Raw genomic sequence first — 19684 nt, forward strand, 5'->3', positions numbered from 1 at the left:
CTTTGTCTCTGGATGGTACCATTGAGTGAGTGGGGCTGAGCTGGGTGCTGTCGAGGCGCCGCGGCGCGCTCCAGCGCTTGCGTGCGCGCACACAGATGATGGGGGGATGTGTCAACGATTCTTAGTTGGGGTAGAGACATATTTTGGTGTTGAAAATGAGTAGACTATTCCTTTAAAACCGAAAGTAAATGCGTTTTTCTCATGAAAGGTCTGCATTCGTTAAAAATTAGCAAATGAAATATATTTCAAATCAATACAAAATATTCCTTTTCAGACTTATGAGGTAAATAGCTGTGTAATAAGCGGGATAATGTACAGGCAGCAGGTTGTTATCGCAAAATGAGCCCGTTCAGTGTGATACATGATCAGAGTATCGGGAGTTATTTCTGTCATAGCAACCTGCTGCCTATACATTATCCCTTACATATTATATGCATTTTATTCTATCTAGTTATTCTACATTATTTTTCTTAATATTATTGAAATCTTATATTGCCGCTGTATTGTCTTTAAATGCTGATTCGAGTTTCCGATGGACTAGATCGCAAGGTTTTTATTAACTTCATGATAATGTTGTAAAACAATAAGTGTCCACTCTCTGATTTTGATATAATAACACCTCCTAGATCTGCTTCTAGTCAGACAAAGTAAGTCAGAGCATTGACAATGCAACTAAGATTATTCAATAAAGCATCTTTATTTTATTCAACATCACTTCATCTCCTGTCTGCTGTTTTTCTCTTCATCTATGTGTCTACCTCATGGTTGATTTGAAGTATTAACTCTCACAACAGTGCGATCATAAAAAACACCTGCAAGGCCTGAAAGAGATCAAGCCTTAGCCAAGTAAGCAAAAGTAACGTAAGCATACTTTCCATGAAAAGTAACTAAGTAACGCAATTAGTAACTTTTTTGGAGAGTAACTTAATATTGTAATGCATTACTTTTAAAAGTAACTTTCCCCAACACTGTTGCTAACAGGTTAGCAACTATGGTTTTGGGAAATGCACCCCTGATCGGTACAAAATTTAACTAGTTTTTTCTAGGTTTGCCACCTAAACATACCAGATAAAACTAGACTTCATTCAACAATGTTAAATTGTTGAAAATTAAAAACTGAAAGGGATAGAAAATTAAAATTAAAATTCTGTCATCATTTTTCACTCTTATGTTGTTACAAATCTGAATACATTTCTTTGTTCTGATGAACGCAAATGAAGATATTTTCAGGAATGTTTGAAACCAAACCATAGTATTCATTTTTCCATAATGAATAGAGCTCATAAACGGTGTGACATACCTGGCTATGTTTGAATTTCGAAACATTTAGGAACCGACTTGATCAGGGTAAGCAGAGTTTGGTTTGATCAACCAAAAGTTCAGGGTTTTGCTGATGGCACCCATAGGAAAGGAATGGAAAATTACAATTTCGAGCATTTATTTTATTAGTCCAATAACCATCAATAAATGCAACACAATGCATATTTTGCATAGACTTAAATGAAGGGGTGAACATGTACAACATCCTCAATGTGACCAACATTCACACACACACACACAAATTTTAAATTTTTTCAAATAAAAAACAGCTACTCGCATACATACACTAAAATTGAATTAGACAACAACTGAGCTTTCATTTTAATTGCTGAGAAACCACTGTGCCATTCATGCACACGCACACACACAAACACACACACAAACACGAGATCAGAGTCCCAATGATTTGATGATGCTGTCAGATTAAAGAATTTTGTGTTAATTTCTCTCATGTAATCAATGGCCGATGTGTCAAATACATGCCATTACTTATATATTTATATACTAAACAGATTTTTTATTAACGCTGTACTCGACCACTCTCATTGTTCTTGTACTACATGAAGCAGAATAAATAGTCGTTTTCAAAATGTTCTTTAACCAGATTAAGGAAAATAATTATTACTGTGTGACAATTTTAAATACCAGTTTTAATAAGCATGTGACAGCTCCCATTATAACCATTAAAACCATTAGATATTTTGTAAACAGGAGCTGGACTTTGAGCCATGGATGTTGGAATCAGAAAGGAGGAGATGTCTTAAAATACACCTGATATAAACTTCATATGTAAATAAGGTAGTACCCCGCTATTACGACTAAGGCTGCATGTCAGTTTACTATATTAAAAATGACTGCTTAAAAGGATCACATCCTAATGAAACATACACAGAAATGCTTAGATACAACAAAAGGGGAAATATAATCATCATTAAAGTAACCACATAGTTTTTTAAAGACTTATGTGGATTCAGACTTAAAAGGAAAATTCTTGGAGAAAGCCGAATAAAATGAATAACTCAGCTGAAGGCAAAATGCCAAACTTTTTTCATTTTCCTAATTATTTTGCCAATTTTCTCACCACTGCACAAGTTACATTTGAACTATAATTATTTCACATTATTTAAAAAGATCTGGGCTGACCATCACTAGAACGAGCACGTAATCTCAATGCGATTCACTCAGGACTCTGCTGGCCCTCCACCACTCTGCCAGCAACACAGAACCGCCTGTGGACACCTGTCTGTAAATAATGCTGGGGAAAAAACTATAATTTTTTGTGTTTTTCATCCTCACATTGGAGACCCAAGTACATGTACAACGTTTGGTTTCAATACGTGGAAGCATTCCTGAGATATGAACTACTTCCTGTTTTGGCGGCTATACATTTCGTTTGGCCTGTGACGGGCAAATGCTTCCGAAATCAAAAATCCTTTAGTAGCGTTTGTGAGGCTTGGTCCAAGGATCATTTACGTCCAGTTTTGTATAGTTCGGACAAAATTTGTGACCTGTGAATCTTTTTTGGTTTTCTGTTCAATCCAATATGGCGAAAGAATGACATGGATCCGTGACGTCAAGTCTTCAAGCAACTTATGCCGAGTTCAGACTGCACGATTTAAGCCCTGATTTTGACTCGCTGACAGGTTTTGAGAAATCAATCACAGGCAAATCGATGCTCGTGTACGCAAGTGACAATCATACAGTTTGAATAATTAAAGACGCGTTCTGAGAGGATCGCCGACACCCGTGAGATATTTGGCATGCTAAATATCTGGACCGGTCGGCGATTCAAACCCCTCATTCAGACAGCCAGTGACGTTATCGCTGTGTGTCGCTTGTCTCTTTCAATGAGGCGTTTCTAAACCTGCTTGTCATAAACAAATGAGTACCATCCACGCCAGTAACTGACAAGAGAAGGATGACGTGAACTCCACTCAGAGGTGGGTAGAGTACCCAAAATCTGTACTCAAGTAAAAGTACAAGTACTTATACAAAAATGTACTCAAGTAAAAGTAAAAGTATCAATCTAATTATTTACTTGAGTAAGAGTAAAAAAGTATTAGATGAAAAAACTACTCAAGTAGTTAGTTACTCGTTACTTCTTATCTGATAGAGAAGTAGCGCAAAAGCACTGAATTTCAGACTTCTTGGAGGGTTTTCACAAACCTCTCCTTAAGAGTCTCATTGTTCTGCTTATATACAAGTAAGCAGCCTATCTCAGTCCTGCAATGAGTACATTAACATCACATAATGTGTTGTTTGAGAAAAAATCTCAAACACACACACACACACAGATGTTTTTTCAGCGTCTGCCTTTAAACATGCAAACAGTAAACAAACAAGAACGTGTGTGTCTGTTTGTTATCATGTTTTTATATGAATAGGTAATTTTCATTGCCATTAAAGTATTGAACATAAACAGGAGCTTAATAAAAATGATCATTTTAGAATTTCATATGGAACTTATCTGTTTTTGCAAATCATCTCTACATTTATTATAATATATACAGTAATACATGTTTCTTTCAAATCAATCTTTATTCTTTTATTTTTATTCATTCATTCTTTAGGAAGGATTTAAATAAAATACAATCCCGTTTTTATTTGAATGTATTTTCTACACATTAGTGAGGTGTCCGGATTTGTGTATAAATGCAGTCATTACATTATGCTGTTCAGTTTGTTTAGTTGTGGGGAAATGATATGGAAATGTGCAGATGTGAACGTGCTGTTTGAATGGTTTAACTTACATTAGGATTTGTAATCTCTTGCACAAGAGTGCATATGGCAAAAAAACTCGGACAGTGTGTGAAATGACCATTAATACTGTTCAAATAGACAATACTGTGACACTTACTTCAGGCTGGATCTTGAATTCCTGTTCGCTGAGATGTCAGCTCGTTTATTGAACAAAGCACGCATCACATTATGAAACTATTCTTTTTGACCTCTTGGAGTGAAAACATAGACCGAACTTGAAGCCACGCATGATCTGCCTCCGATAACTCGCACAACGCACACGCGCCCTCATCTGCTTCTCCTATCATCTACGCGGCCGCGCGGTCGCGCGCACTAACAGGGTGACCTCGCGGTCGCGCGCCAAAGGGTGACGCCGCCTTTTTCGCGCAACTTTCGAACACGCCCTATAAACTTTAAAAAAATATATTCATGAATTATTACCATTTGACAGTAGTGCAGTAACGCCGCCGAATGTAGCGAAGTAAAAGTACAGTTTTTTCACTAGAAATGTACTTGAGTAAGAGTAAAAGTACCCATCCTTAAATTTACTCTAAAAGTACTAGTTACCCGAAAAATGTACTCAAGTAAATGTAACGAAGTAAATGTAATTCGTTACTACCCACCTCTGACTCCACTGCTTTGTTCTCATTGGTAGTCGCTCATGAAAGTCGCTCGACATTTGCAAGCTTTTCTTAACTTTCTTGTGTCGCTGGACACGCCCATACGGTCGCCAACGGTCACTTTCCCTCGTGTCGCCTGAAGTCGCCAGGTTTCCATTGAAATGAATGAGATCGCGTCGTTCTGCTACTGCTTGTCATTGGCTGTCTGAATGGGGCGAAAGTCATGCCGTGCGAAATGTGTTTTGATTGACAATAACATCGGCGATGACCTACATCCAATGAGAGAGCAACATAAGTTCTGGGAGGAGTCTCTCCAAACATTTCCTCCTTTATAATCTTTATTTTTTTCTTCTTTCTGCTGCAAATGAGCGCACATGCAATTTGTATGGTAAACTTCTTTGCGGGTGACCATTTTTAATAATAATCCTAGTCTCACGTGAGAACTCCAGTCTTGCACGCATGACCTCGCGTTGTTTCCTTCGCGTCACTTCTCGCGTGCGTTTGGTTGTGAGGCCCTGTCCCAAATGGCGCACTTCATGTGGACTTTCGGTCTCGTGGCCTTAAATTGCGCGTGCTCGCTTAGTCCACGAGTCCGTAGGGTGTCCCATCTGTCATTTTTACGCTTTGAAGTATGCTCATCAGCGCCTCCTTTGCCCCCTTAATGCAGTCTTCAGCGAAGCCCGCACTGCAGCAGGCTTCGCGCACTTTACCAACCCAGAAGTCATTGCGAAAGAGCAATCAGACCAATCAGACGACGGAAGGGAGGAGCTCACACTGACGGGCAACTTCTCTACCTACTTCCGGTGTGAAGCTCAAGTCTGTCCCAAAATACGACTCCATTGCACCCACGTCGACTCGCATTAAGGGTCCCTAAAATCTGGACTACGTGATGTCATACTTGGAAAATACTTGGAACTCAAAAACAACACAAATATTGCTCACTGTTCTGGAGATGGTCTTAATTCTGATCATCAATTAATCTTTGCTCAAACGTTTTATGAAGAACTTCCAAAGCATCCACAGCCAAACTCATTAAATGTCCTTGCACGTTTTCTTTGATTCATCGCTGTGCAGTCCGTGAACTTGTACCGTAGTATTACATTTTCTAAAAACACAACTCTGAATAAATTACAAGTGTAACAGTTGTGAGAGACTCCTGCTGCTCCGGTAGAAACTGTATCCTTGCGCCTGAGTGTGAATTCTTGTAGTTTAAATGTTTATCATCTTTATAGTTGTAATATAAAAAGACAAAGTCTGCCTATTTTAGCAAAGATTATTTAAAATATGAGTTTATATTATGTGAAAAAAATCACAATTAAAAACATTTCAAGCAGGACTAATTTGTCAAGCGTAATGTGTCGTAGCAGTGAGCAGATCTCCTTATATGAAACGCCTGACTCCACTAATCAGACTCCTTTCAGAATGTTTGAAACATTTCTTTAATTAACACAACAAAATGATGAACTTTCTGACATTTCTAATTTTCACTCATGCTCAGCTTTGCAAATTAAAATTAATAACTGGCAGGTAAACATTATAAATATCACAATTAAATGTAAAAAAAGGCATTTTATTTAAAATGTTTTTGATCAAATCATATCTGTTATATTATTTGCTCTGTGTATAAATGTGACAATCAACCAAAAGTTATTATTTTAAGATTGTAAATGTATAAAGATGTATTTTAAGCATAAAAATATTTTGCCCACATAGGTGCCATGAGGGCCCCACATTATTATCCCACATGGGCAATGGGCAAACCCACATGGGACCCACATATATTGCCCATGTGAAGCCCTTGCCCACATGTAACCCATGCTGCCCAGATGGGACCCACATATCAATGTTGCCTGGGGGTGTTTTATTACCCGCTGCTGAAAATAACATTGCTACTATCGCTGCGTGTTTTAATTTATAATTGTAACCCATATTTAGGGCTGCAATGCAGTAATAATACATTTAGTGTTATAATTGAAATGTATATATATATATATATATACCAGTGTGTGAGTCTGACGCTGTTGAGTGTCTTCTCTCCAGTACAGCAGGAGGCGCTCTGCAGCTCTTTAGTCCGATAATAAACCCACTAAAGAAAGAAAGACAGACAGAGCTCGCGTGTGATGTGTTTGTGTATCCTCAGTGTTTTTCTCTCTTGAGTGTTTTATTGAGTGTAAACAGAGTCTTGTCTCTGTGTATTTTAGTGTTGATGATGGATGAGATGTGCTGTAAATCAGTAGGAACTGATCTGTCCATGCTGGATATTGATGATTTCATCACAGAAATCTCTCAGCTGAAGAAAGAGGTGGCGTTACTGGAGACAAAGCTGAGGTTAAGAGGAGATGAAGGACTGAAGAGAGAGGTTTGTACAGCTTTAAACAACCTTTACCTGTTTGACAACATCAAATCATTTCTAATCTTACTCTGTGTGTGTTTGTTGTGAATCTTCCACACAGGACTCCGAGCTCAGTCTGACTTTACTTTGTTATACTGAGTCAAAGCCCACAGACACTCAGGACACTACAGTGTGTGACAGTAATCAGGACTTACAGGATGAGGAATCTACTGATCAAACCTCCACAGAGTCTCTGGATTCTGTCTGTAACGCTGGAGAACAGCAGCAGATCCTGCAGACCAAACTCAACATGTGTTCAGTCAAACTCTTTGACTGCTCGAACCTCATGATGGAGACTGGAAAAGAAACCACAGAAGAGAAAGATCACACTGATGACGATGAGGATGCAGTGGAGAATTTTGACAACGATGATGATGATGATTTTATTCCTTCAGGTATGTCTCATCCTTTATTGTTGTTCAGTTTCTGTTAATATTTTGTTCTGATGTAAGGAATTGATTTCAGTTTGATTATTTCTGCTGTATTATTAGTGATAACACTTTCAGGGGCATTGTCAGATAGAAAGCAGCCATTGAATCAATGTTAAAGGGGACATTTGACAAGACTTTTTTAAGATAAAGTAAAACAAGTATTTGGTGTCTTCAGAGTACATATGTGAAATTTTATTTCAAAATACCCCACAGATAATTTATTATAACATTAATTGACACTTTGTAGATGTGAGCAAAAATGTACCAAATGCAAATGAGCTGAAATGCAAATATTGATCGCCATAATAATGATGGTTTGTTGAAATTGAAACTCAATTGAGGTGTCAATTATTTCAGCTTTACACCTATCATAAAAAGTAACCAACCATTAATTAACTTTGCATAGTGTCTTTTTTATCAGCACATGGGTTCTTACTAAAAACACATAGAAATGATAAAAATATTTAACTTAATAAAGGGTCCAACTAAAGCAAGCACTGATCACCATAATGCTGGTTTGTTATTAGTGATGCCCCACTTTTATGAAATAATTGGTCCACCCCGCACCACTGTATCTATTTTTTATAACCTGCCCCGCCCTGCCTTGCACCTATTAAAAAGACATACTAGACATTTATAATGTAAATGAAAAGAGGCTTAATTTCAGCCTAAAAGTGCTTAAAAACAGCCATTAAGATACATCGCCCTGTAAACTGGCAACAGCATACACGTATGAAATATAGAAACGAGCATGGTCATATTAACATAGAGATAAAATATGATAAACATTTTTAACATTTACAAAGCAGCGTTTGTATTATCTATTCGCAAATTCCTGACCTTCATTTTTCCCGCATCTTGTCTTTCATCTTCACTTTTATTTTCAACTTGATCTCATCTTGGCATCTATCATAAAAAACAACTAATTTCAAGTTAACTATAAAACACATCTTTATTTTTCAATGCGCGTGTGTTTCTACTTAACTCTTTCACCGCCAGCATTTTTAAAAAAAGTTGCCAGCCAGCGCCAGCGTTTTTCAAGATTTTCACCAAAGTTGAATGCCTTCCAGAAAATGTTCTTCTTCAAATATATAAACATACAATATACCAAATGAAATAAAACACCCTCTTCTTTCAAACAAAAAAAAAAAAAACGTTTCATCCTACCTTCAGTAGTTCTTTTGTAATCAGCTTTTGAATATGGGTAGGTTTCTGCAAAAACACCACATTTTGAGCAAAAAGCAGAGATAATTCCATTTTTGTGACAGACTTCTCATAGAGATCCCATTCAGAGCGATCTTTAAAACAGACACGGACATGCAGCAGCTTGCCAGAGGGCAATACTTCCGGGTTTAAAAAGTTGCGGAAGGGCGCCACATGGTGGTTAATAGCGGTATTGCGGAAAGACGGAAAATCTCGTCATTGGCGGGGAAGCGTTTTCTCTTGATTGACGAGATATCTCGTCAATGGCGGGGGAAAAGTTAAACACATACAAACACTGAAAAAAGAAAATAAAGATTTAATGTAATGAGTCAAGGGCTTAACAGAAGCAAACACTGATCACCATAATGGTGCTTTATTGAAATGTCAATATTTGTTCAATATTAATAGAGGGTGCAAACCTGATATTGATTCAATGAGATTAACGTTGACAAATACATTTTTTTTATTTGCTTCAGTGGTTGCTTGCTATGTGTGCATTTATTATTATTATTATATATACAGTTGTGTTCAAAATTATTCAACCCCAACTGAAATTGATTGTTTTGGCCGGTTTGACATTGATTTTGATCATTCAGTCATCCTGCTTACAATTACATCAAAGAGGCATGTGTAGGTCAGACAAATATAACATAACATTTATAATGAAATAACCACAAATGTCTTTTCTGTGCTCACATCATTATCAGTTTTATTCAACCCCCAAGTGACATTCAATCTTAGTACTTAGTACAACATCCTTTTACAGTTAAAACAGCTTTTAAACGTGAAGCATAGCTTGACACAAGTGTCTTGCAGCGATCTACGGGTATCTTCGCCCATTCATCATGGGCAAAAGCCTCCAGTTCAGTCACATTCTTAGGCTTACGCACTGCAACTGCTTTCTTTAAGTCCCACCAGAGGTTCTCAATCGGATTTAAGTCTGGTGACTGCGATGGCCACTTCAAAATGTTCCAGCCTTTTTTCTGCAACCATGCTCTAGTGGATTTGGAGGTATGCTTGGGATCATTGTCCTGTTGAAAGGTCCAACGTCTCCCAAGCCTCAGGTTTGTGACGGACTGCAACACATTGTCATCCAATATCTTCTGGTACTGAAGAGAATTCATGGTACCTTGCACACGCTGAAGTTTCCCTGTACCTGCAGAAGCAAAACAGCCCCAAAGCATGATTGACCCCCCACCATGCTTCACAGTAAGCAAGGTGTTCTTTTCTTCATAGGCCTTGTTTTTCCTCCTCCAAACATAGCGTTGATCCATGGGCCCAAACAGTTCTAATTTTCCACAGAACACTATCCCAAAACTTCTGTGGTTTGTCCACATGACTTTTGGCATACTGCAGTCGACTCTTCTTATTCTTTGGAGACAGCAAGGGGGTGCGCCTGGGAGTTCTGGCATGGAGGCCTTCAGTACGCAGGGTGCACCGTATTGTCTGAGCAGAAACTTCAGTACCCACATCTGACAAATCTTTTCTCAGTTCCTCAGCAGTCACACGGGGACTTTTTTCCACTCTACGCTTCAGATAGCGCACAGCAGCCGCAGTTAGCATCTTTTTTCTGCCACGACCAGGAAGCGTTTCAACAGTGCCCTTTGCCTTGAATTTGCAAATGATGCTTCCTATGGTGTCTCTTGGTATGTTTAACATCTTTGCAATCTTCTTATAGCCATTGCCCTTCCTGTGAAGATTAATCACCTCTTCTCTTGTCTTCCTAGACCATTCTTTTGACTTCACCATGTTTGTAACCACACCAGTAAATGTTTAGAAGGAGCTGAGTATCACAGTCATTTTAAAGCTGCCTAATTGGTGCTTATTAGGCTTTATTGCTGTTCCCTGACATCCACAGGTGTTTTCAATACCTGATTGAAAACACTTCAATGAACCTCTGTTCTTCAGAGTGGTAGTTCTTTAAGGGGTTGAATAATTGTGTCAATGAAGAATTCACAAAACAAACATTTACTACTATATTACAAAACCAATTGATGTCATTTTAGTTGCATATGGTTCTTTAAGAAGTCGTTGTAGGATTTCATTCTGAATACAATTACAAATGTACACTAAATTCCCTAAAACCCTTAACAGCATTGGGGGGTTGAATAATTTTGAACACAACTGTATATATATATAATTATATAATTGTCTCGAGTGCTGCATGCAGCTATAAGATGACTGTCTGTATGAATGTAGAAAATCACAGAATCTTATTTCAACCACTTGTCTGTGTTTGCAGTTTGTGTAAATGTAAGTAAAAGAGATGTTTTTTTTCCAGATGAGAAAAGTGATTCATGTTCTGAGGGGGAAATAACGTCCTCAACATCAAAAGAGCGACGGACAGCACAATCTTTTTCCTGCACCACCTGTGGAAAGACATTGAGCTCACAAGGACATTTAAAGAGACATGAGGAAAAACACAATGAAGAGAAACTCTATACCTGCAGGAGATGTAAGATCAGCTTTACTACCTTACAAGAACAGAGATGTCATTATTCAGAAGAGCACAGAGAGAAAAAGAAGAAGACGAAGAACAATTTGTTTGACTGTGAGCATTGTGGGAAGAATTTTGTCTTCTTATCTTATCTAAAAATTCATATGAAGACACACAGTGGTGTAAAGTCTTTCAAGTGCACTGAATGTAACAAATATTTCACCAGCAAAGGAAACCTTGATGTTCATCAGAGAATTCACACGGGAGAAAAACCATACAAGTGTCCTCACTGTAAAAAGAGATTTAGATACAAGCCTTATCTGAAGAAACATGTGCGTATACACACCAATGAGAGGCCGTATCAGTGCAGTGAATGTGGAAAAACCTTTACAGACCTTGGTTCTTTAAAGTCACACCAAAAAACACATTCTGAAGAGAAACCCTATCAGTGTTCATATTGTGATAAACGTTTCCGTCATAAAAGTCAGCTGATCGTCCACGAGAGACTTCACACTGGAGAGAAACCTTATCTCTGTTCTTACTGTGGTAAGAGCTTCTCTAATCAAGGTTCTGTAATCTTTCATTTGAGAGTTCACACTGGAGAGAAACCTTATCACTGTAATGTCTGTGGGAAGAGTTTTAATCGTCAGTGCAATTTCGTAAAACACCAGAGAACTCATACAGGAGAAAGACTTTACAAATGCTCTCAGTGTGAGAAGACGTTTGCTCGATCAGATGTCCTGAAGACCCATCAGAGAACTCATACCGGAGAGAAACCTTACGTCTGCTCGATCTGTGGAGAGAAATTTGCTTATTTAGGAAGTTTTTATACTCACAAGAAGAAACATACTGAAGAACAAACTACACTGCAATCATCATAGCATCTTTTATAGATGTCATTGCGTAAAAATCTGTCTTTTTCCATGTTTAAGTGCTATAATTTAGTCCACAGTGCTTCCGCCAACCTAGAAAAAGAACAACCCACTGCAGGGTTAAAATGACCCAACTGCTGGGTTGTTTTAACTCAATTGCTGGGTTATTGTCAATCAACCATCTTGAAACAACCCAGCAGTTGGGTTAAAATAACCCAGCAGTTGGGTCATTTTAACCCGGCAGTGTGTTCTGTCCAATAGTGACCCAGCCCTGGGTTAAAAACAACCCAGCATTTTTTAGAGTGCAGTAACTTTGGCCCTGTTTATATTAGAGCATTTGCGTTTTAAAACGGCATTTTAAAATGAAAACGAGCCTCGTTTATACTGGCATTTTAAAAAGAATCTTCATCCACACTATACACCACCATAAATGCATGAAACATGACCAATCATGTAACTGGGCATGCGCATAAAAGTGTAAAATAACTTATTATTCTAATAATAGCTTACCTTTGCGCGTTTATGCAGCCTGGGGGTGTGCGATATTGACAAAAGTCATACCTGGGTCCTTTGCTGCAGGCAACTATAAAAGACACTATTTTTTAACCTATAAAAATGTGTTTGGGAAAGTCTTATACTGTTCTAGCTCCCCCTACAACATATTAATATGATTAATAGGTTCATTTTGATTTTATAACTAAACAGAAAGGTCTTTATGACTTAAAAAGAAAGCATTCAAGTGAACAGTACTAAACAGTAGCGAGCTTGAAGCAAAAATAAATTTCAGCAAATGCAAACTTCAATCAAACATAGTAAGAGGTGAAGTATTGCTTTAGCCTACCAGAAATGCTTATTGCATTAATTTTTAAAAGTGTGCGAGGTCCGTGCACGTCCTCCGCTAGCAACACAGAAATAGCTAGCAACACAGAAATAGCTAAAAGCGCAATGCCTAAACGAGCATTATATATTAATGACGATGAGTTTATTGTTTTTATTAATTCATATTTACAAAACTTATCAACAAAACATCAATTAAAATTAAGAGACAAATTATCTGAGACGAAATTCAAACAAAACTTACATTAAACTGGAAAATAATGTCTGACGCATTACAATTCTCCCTTCATATTGGCCTTTACAACGCCTATTTGGTGTTAAAATTACAGTCTATCTTTCGTAAGCTAGCTAAATTTAAACAAAACATAAACACATTACAACAATACTCAAACCCAACAATACTCAAACATTAATATAAAACAGACATTATCTATAAGGATACATGTTAAAACCATCCGATATAGTGTTTATAATAGCTGGTTGGTAGATGTTTACTATTTTTGGCAAAACCTCCGTTGCAAACCTACATTTACATGAATAAAATAATTTTTACTTTGAAAATGATGCGCTGTCACGTTAACATCAGCTGTTCGTTTACATAAGACTTCGTCTACGTTCATTTACACTCAGAGCAACGTCTGAGTTCTCAAACTAAAACTTCAGCGTTTGCGAACGAATCCGTTTATGAGGGTCGAAAACGGTGATGTAGTGTAGATGAAAGGCGTAAACGTAGCAAAAGTAACGCGTTTTAAAGGATAAACACATTAATGTAAACATAGCCTTTGTTTTGGTAAACCATTCTTTGCAAGCATGTGAAAAATTAGGTCGTTCAGATTTCACCAGTTTTGTGACGCAGGTAGCATTTTAATTACAACAATACCCCCCCTTAATCTGCACTATCCAACCATGGCACTGCCATTTAGTGCAGAGAGAGAGAAAATAATTGACAGCACAACTGAGTTTCAATTTCAACAAACCACCATTATGGTGATCAGTATTTGCATTTGATCAGCTCATTTGCATTTTAAGGCTGCTCACATCTACAAAGCGGCACTTTTAACATGCTATAATTAATTATCTGTGAGGTATTTTGAGGTAAAACTTCACATACACACTCTGGGGACTACAAAAACTTATTTTACATCTTAAAAAGAATCTCATAGTATGACCCCTTTAACTTTTGATTAATTGAGCTTAAAGGGGACATATTATTAGATACACTGTCTGCTCTTGTAGGTTCGTCTTCCTCTACAACATTAGGAAAATTAGCCATTTCCTAAATGAACATGCTACATAAGTCCTAGTCCAGGCTCTTGTCCTGTGCAATGTGTTACTGGCCAAAATCCCAGCTTGCACAACCAAACCCCTATAGATGATCCAAAATGCTGGGCCAAGAGTGGCCTTCAATGAGCCAAAGAGGGCGCATGTTAAACTGGCTTCCTATAGCAGCTCACATCAAATTCAAAGCTCTGCTCCTGGCCTTTAAAACCACCACTGGGTCAGCACCTTACCTTCACCTGCTTATACAGACTTATGTACCCTCTCGATCCCTGCGCTCTACCACAGAGAGACGGCTTGTGGTGCCATCCCAAAAACGGAAAAAATCACTATCACATACCTTTTCTGGATCAATGTAATGATCTTCTGGTTGTGACAAGAATGTAAATCTTGAGCGAGTGAATGTGTTTATCTGTAGTTCAGTGGAACGTGTGTTTCTGTTGCTCTCTTCTTCTTCTTCATCTATTCTTTTGTGATTGTGTTTGTTAACAGCAGGTGTTCATCATTAATGTTCATTCATCACGTCTATGTATTTGATTGGATAAAGCATCTTTAATAGATTTAATTTCTTCAATGAGAATTTTTGTGATTGATATCAAAGACTCTCTTCAACCCTATGCCAGGTTTTCATAGACGTGAAAAATATTGTTAAGGGCAACTTATTTGTTTTTCATTGGCTCAAGTTATACAATATAGGTTTACCAACAATTACCTAACAATTTTAATCGGATGAATGCTTTTTTCAGTGTAAGTGTACCCATTAAGGCCACCAAAGTCATGCAGTGTAAAAAGTGAAAGCTGCTCTGTCTAATAAACGTACTTCAACTACATGTCCAAACCACGATAAATAGCTTTAAATACTGAGCAATAATGTTCTTGGGAATATCTTTGTTAATTTGAATTTGAAAATTAAATATTGGCATTGGGAATATCCATTGTGAATGTTGGATAAAGTCGCTGTTGGGCTAACAGCATATTCTTCTGCCTTCAAAGCATCCTTCGGAAGTGTGACTCTTCTTCTATCTTCCTGAGACAGTCAGGTCAGATCAAATTCCTGTTATAAGCCTGACTTTGCTTAAATTTGTGTTCTCAATTCTGTCGGGATCGCATGTAGTACAACATTATATACACTTTAGTAATTGGATGACTGCTTGTATAAATAATACATATATCTCCTTGGAACATGTGTAATGAATGATTGAAGTGTTGAGTGTCTTTTCTCTCCAGCACAGCAGGAGGCGCTCCGCAGCTCCCCAGTCCGCCGATAAACCAACCAAAGAAAGAAAGAAAGAGCGCGCGTGTGATGTGTTTGTGTATCCTCAGTGTTTTTCTCTCTTGAGTGTTTTATTGAGTGTAAACAGAGTCTTGTCTCTGTGTTTTTTAGTGTTGATGATAAGATGGATGCGATGTTCTGTATATCAGGAACTGATCAGGGCTTACAGGATGAGGAATCTACTGATCAAACCTCCACAGAGTCTCTGGATTCTGTCCGTAACGCTGGAGAACAGCAGCAGATCCTGCAGACCAAACTCAAAATGTGTTCAATAAGACTGGAGGACTGCTCGAACCTCATGATGAAGATCAAAACTAAACATACAGCAGATGAATATGAAGACAAACATAATGATGGCCATGATTTTATTCCCTCAGGTATGTCTCCTCAATTATAGTTTTATTTTTATTCATGTCATTTTTTTACAAAAGGGAGTTTTAAGTCACAAACCAAAAGACAAAAAAAGGGTCAAAAATATTTTTTTTCATCATTTTTTCATTTCGTCAAATGGTTGCAATAAAGCCGGTTCTATTAACGCTACAGCGAGGTAAACGTGATTAACGAGTCTTCAATCTGTAGATTAATAATGTAAAAAAATGAAAACCCCCCTAGGAGAAAACCCAGTGGGAAAAACTCCTAGAACGACAAAAACCCTTGGGATTAATATATATTTATATATAAACACAGTAGGGATAGGAAGCGGGTAAGCGGATTAAACTGGTTCAGTCGGTGGTCGTACCATAGTAAAATGTAGTATTGTTAAATGTATATAAAGTAATGAAAATATTAAATGTGTTTCTATTAGTGAATTTTAGTAGTTAAAGGCAAATATAACTTTTCTTTCTGGTTCTTGAATCTGATTGGGTAAGAGCCTTTTCTAGCCATGTAATATTCAACAAGTATATCACAGTAACCGCTTCGCTGTTTGTATCATTCTGACACCTCCTGTTTATAGGTCATTAAAATTAGTTGAGCCATACGCTCACATATCTCTGACTGGAGAGGATGGTCATTGGTCACACACATACAACCACTGGCACAAACGCTGTTTTCAACATAGAATGTATTTTTTTCTGAAAATGTTCCAATGTGACACATTGTTGTGGTCTTTTTCCTATCTCATCCTCGTCGCCAATTGTTATGGTCTTTTCCAGTCCCATCTGGGGTGCCAATTGTTGTGGTTTTCTTTTTGGGTTCTTTAAGAATAAAATACTAAAGCAGTAAGTTTCATTTTCAAAAGATAGACTTTTATTTTCCGGACAAAACAAGCAGAATCCATCCTAGTGAACCATCTCTGAACCAACTGAGGTCCTGAGAAGATCCTGCAAGATCAGATTGCCTCTCTCTCTACTATGGCTTTTATATATAGGGTTGGCTACCCACAAACTCCATGTAAGCTCAATACAATAAGTTTATTAGCCATTAGCCTGTGGGCTGCTCATTATATTAAGACACTCTGTGACCCTTGACATTTAAACTATGCGGTAGACCTTTACAATGTATGCCTCCAACACATGATTGCAATGCATATTGGTAATAGAACAACCTAAATACATAATGGTAAACTAACTGATACGCATAACTGGTTATACTGTATTCATATAGATTATACTTGATTTCTTTATATAAATCCTTCTTCATGACATCCGATGGTTATTCCCAGATTTAATGCATCACGGTCAGATTGTGAAAGATGTACAACTACAAAATTGTGGATTACTCACTGCCCCTATTTTTCTTGGTGTAAATAAAAGTGCATTTCATTGTTTTATGTTCCTTTCAGATGTGAAGAATAAATTATGTTTGGATGAAGAAATAACGTCCTCGACTCTTTCCTGCATCACCGGTGGAGAGACATTGAGCTCACAGAGACATTTACAGAGAAAACACACAGAACAGAAACTGTGCACCAGATCTAAGATCAGCTTTTCTGCCTTACAAGATAAGAAACTTCATTCAGAAGAGCACAGAGAGAAGAAGAAGAAGAAGAAGAAGAAGAAGAAGTTTCACTGTGAGCAGTGTGGGGAGGATTTTGGCTCCTTATCTCATCAGAGATTTCACATGAGGGGACACAATGCTAAAAAACCTTTCTACTGCACTGAATGTGGCCATTACTTCAGAACCAAAAACCGTCTTGATTGTCATAAGAGAATTCACACAGGAGAAAAACCATACGAGTGTCCTCACTGTGAGAAGAGATTTAGCCAAACAACTAATTTGAGGGCACATATGTTTACACACACCAATGACAGTCCTTATCAGTGCAGTGAATGTGGAAAAACCTTTAGGGATTCAAGTCAATTAAAATTACACCAAACACTACACACTAAAGAGAAACCCTTTCAATGTTTACACTGTGATAAACGGTTCAATCGTAAAACTACTCTTACAGCCCATCAGAGACTTCACACTGGAGAGAAACCTCATTACTGTCATGTCTGTGGGAAGAGTTTCAGTCACCGTGGAAATTTACTGTCACACCAGAGAATTCATACTGGAGAGAAACCTTACAAATGTGCTCAGTGTGAGAAGACGTTTGCTTATTCATCTCACTTTAAAGCCCATCAAAAACTTCATACTGAAGATAACCCTTATCGCTGTGATGTTTGTGGAAAGAGTTTCAGTCGACATGACAATTTAGTGAGACACCAGATAATTCATACAGGTGAAAAACCTTACAAATGCTCTCAGTGTGAGAAGACGTTTGCTCAATCAGGTACCTTAAAATCCCATGAGAGACTTCATACTGGAGAGAAACCTCATATTTGTAGTGTCTGTGGGAGGAGTTTTAGTCATAGAAGCAGTTTAGTTTCACACCAGAGACTTCATACAGGAGAGAAACCTTACGTCTGCTTGATCTGTGAGAAGAAATTCACTCATGCCATAAGTCTTTAAAACCATCAGAAGAAACATACTGATGAACAAATACACTGAAATCATCATAGCATCTAAAAGTCCAGACTGACTGTGTATAGGTCCTATTCTGCATGAATGTTCAACGTTTTAACATGCTATGAAAACAATAGCTTTTATTATTAATGATTTTTACATTGACCTCGGTTATTTGCGACGAAAAAACACACGTTCCCTTTCAATACAGTTCACTTCGCATTGCGTCAGTAGCTGACGCTATGGGGGGAAACTCCTGTTTACTCCGCGATTGAAGCCTTTTGGTTAACGTCTGTAAAAAATTACAGACAAATGGCGTTTGAGCCAACGAAAGGAGGGGGGTTTATGCCCTTTATAAGTCCAGGTTGAAAGCAGCAACTCACCATTTTTCTCCTTCAGCGCGAACATCTCGCCCCCGATCCATGCCCCGGTGTCTTCCCCTGCCGCTTTCCGGATCTAAAAGAGCTGAGTTTCCTAGAGCAAATTTCCTCTAAAAGAGCAGAAGCGCATTGTTATAATGTCGCTTCGGCATTGTGGCTACTGCAGAGCTCCTTTGCCAATGGAGTAGATCCACTCTGAGCTTGAGGAGGCGGCGGCTTTGTTCAGGCTCCGGCTCAGTAGCGGAGCCGGAGCCTGAACACAGCCGGCTCATCAGAGACAAGCTCCGTTCTTCCTGTAGGTCCATCAGGAGCTCACGCGTTCATGGCGTGCCCCGCATTCCACCCGTTCCCAGAGCTCTGTCACCCATGTGTCGTCAGTGGGATGGCACGGACGAACGCGGCTATTCAAAATTACTGCCACTCTAAGAATCTGTGGCTGCCCACCTCTGCCCGTCATCGGCCAGTGGCTGGAGATCCAGGCTGAACCATCCTTCGAAGCCCTGCCGTCTTACATCCTCACTGGCAACCAAGTCTTATGCTGCCGACGGCCACACCGCTTCTGCCCTCCATACGATGGCAGTGCTTCCTAGGTGTTGCATGAATGGAAGTCACGTGACATGGTTTCCTGTTCACTACTCCCTGGCCGGCAATAAAACAATATGAAAAACATAAGATTTTAATTCTGCATAACCAAAAAACAAAACAAACTATAAACTCCAAATATAAACTGTAAATACCCCCCCCAAAAAAAAAAAAAACAAGGCACGCCAACAACCCAGCAAACAAAGCTCTCTCTCTCCCGAGCTTCCAGGTCTACATCCGACTTTTATAGTAATGACGCTTATCCAGGTGTACATCGTAATGATGATAGACAGCCAGCAGCACCACCCTCAGAGATAATAGCAGTGAAAGTAAAAGGAAAAACAACAAAAGAAAACACAGAATCCTCCGAACACGTAACGCGCTTTGGTCGGCCCACCCTCGAAAGTTCTGCATGCTTCAGTCCCCTGGGG

General features: G+C 38.4%; 3 protein-coding genes across 3 annotated transcripts in view; 2 read left to right on the forward strand and 1 right to left on the reverse strand.

Moving 5' to 3' along the window:
- LOC129444016 (uncharacterized) overlaps window positions 1-19684 on the reverse strand; it is a 163192-nt gene that overhangs the window by 133049 nt on the left and 10459 nt on the right. The window lies entirely within an intron of this gene.
- On the forward strand, window positions 6773-15652 carry LOC141349033 (uncharacterized). The gene is made up of 5 exons (XM_073860419.1): window positions 6773-7038; window positions 7133-7466; window positions 10987-11688; window positions 15123-15169; window positions 15514-15652. The coding sequence occupies exons 1-4, from the start codon at window positions 6886-6888 to the stop codon at window positions 15158-15160; spliced, it is 1227 nt and encodes a 408-aa protein (XP_073716520.1). The 5' UTR covers window positions 6773-6885; the 3' UTR covers window positions 15161-15169; window positions 15514-15652.
- LOC129444015 (uncharacterized) lies at window positions 15527-18441 on the forward strand. The gene is made up of 2 exons (XM_073860379.1): window positions 15527-15779; window positions 17186-18441. The coding sequence occupies exons 1-2, from the start codon at window positions 15527-15529 to the stop codon at window positions 18295-18297; spliced, it is 1365 nt and encodes a 454-aa protein (XP_073716480.1). The 3' UTR covers window positions 18298-18441.

This window comes from Misgurnus anguillicaudatus, chromosome 3 (genome assembly GCF_027580225.2).
Source record: "Misgurnus anguillicaudatus chromosome 3, ASM2758022v2, whole genome shotgun sequence".
NCBI lineage: Eukaryota > Metazoa > Chordata > Actinopteri > Cypriniformes > Cobitidae > Misgurnus > Misgurnus anguillicaudatus.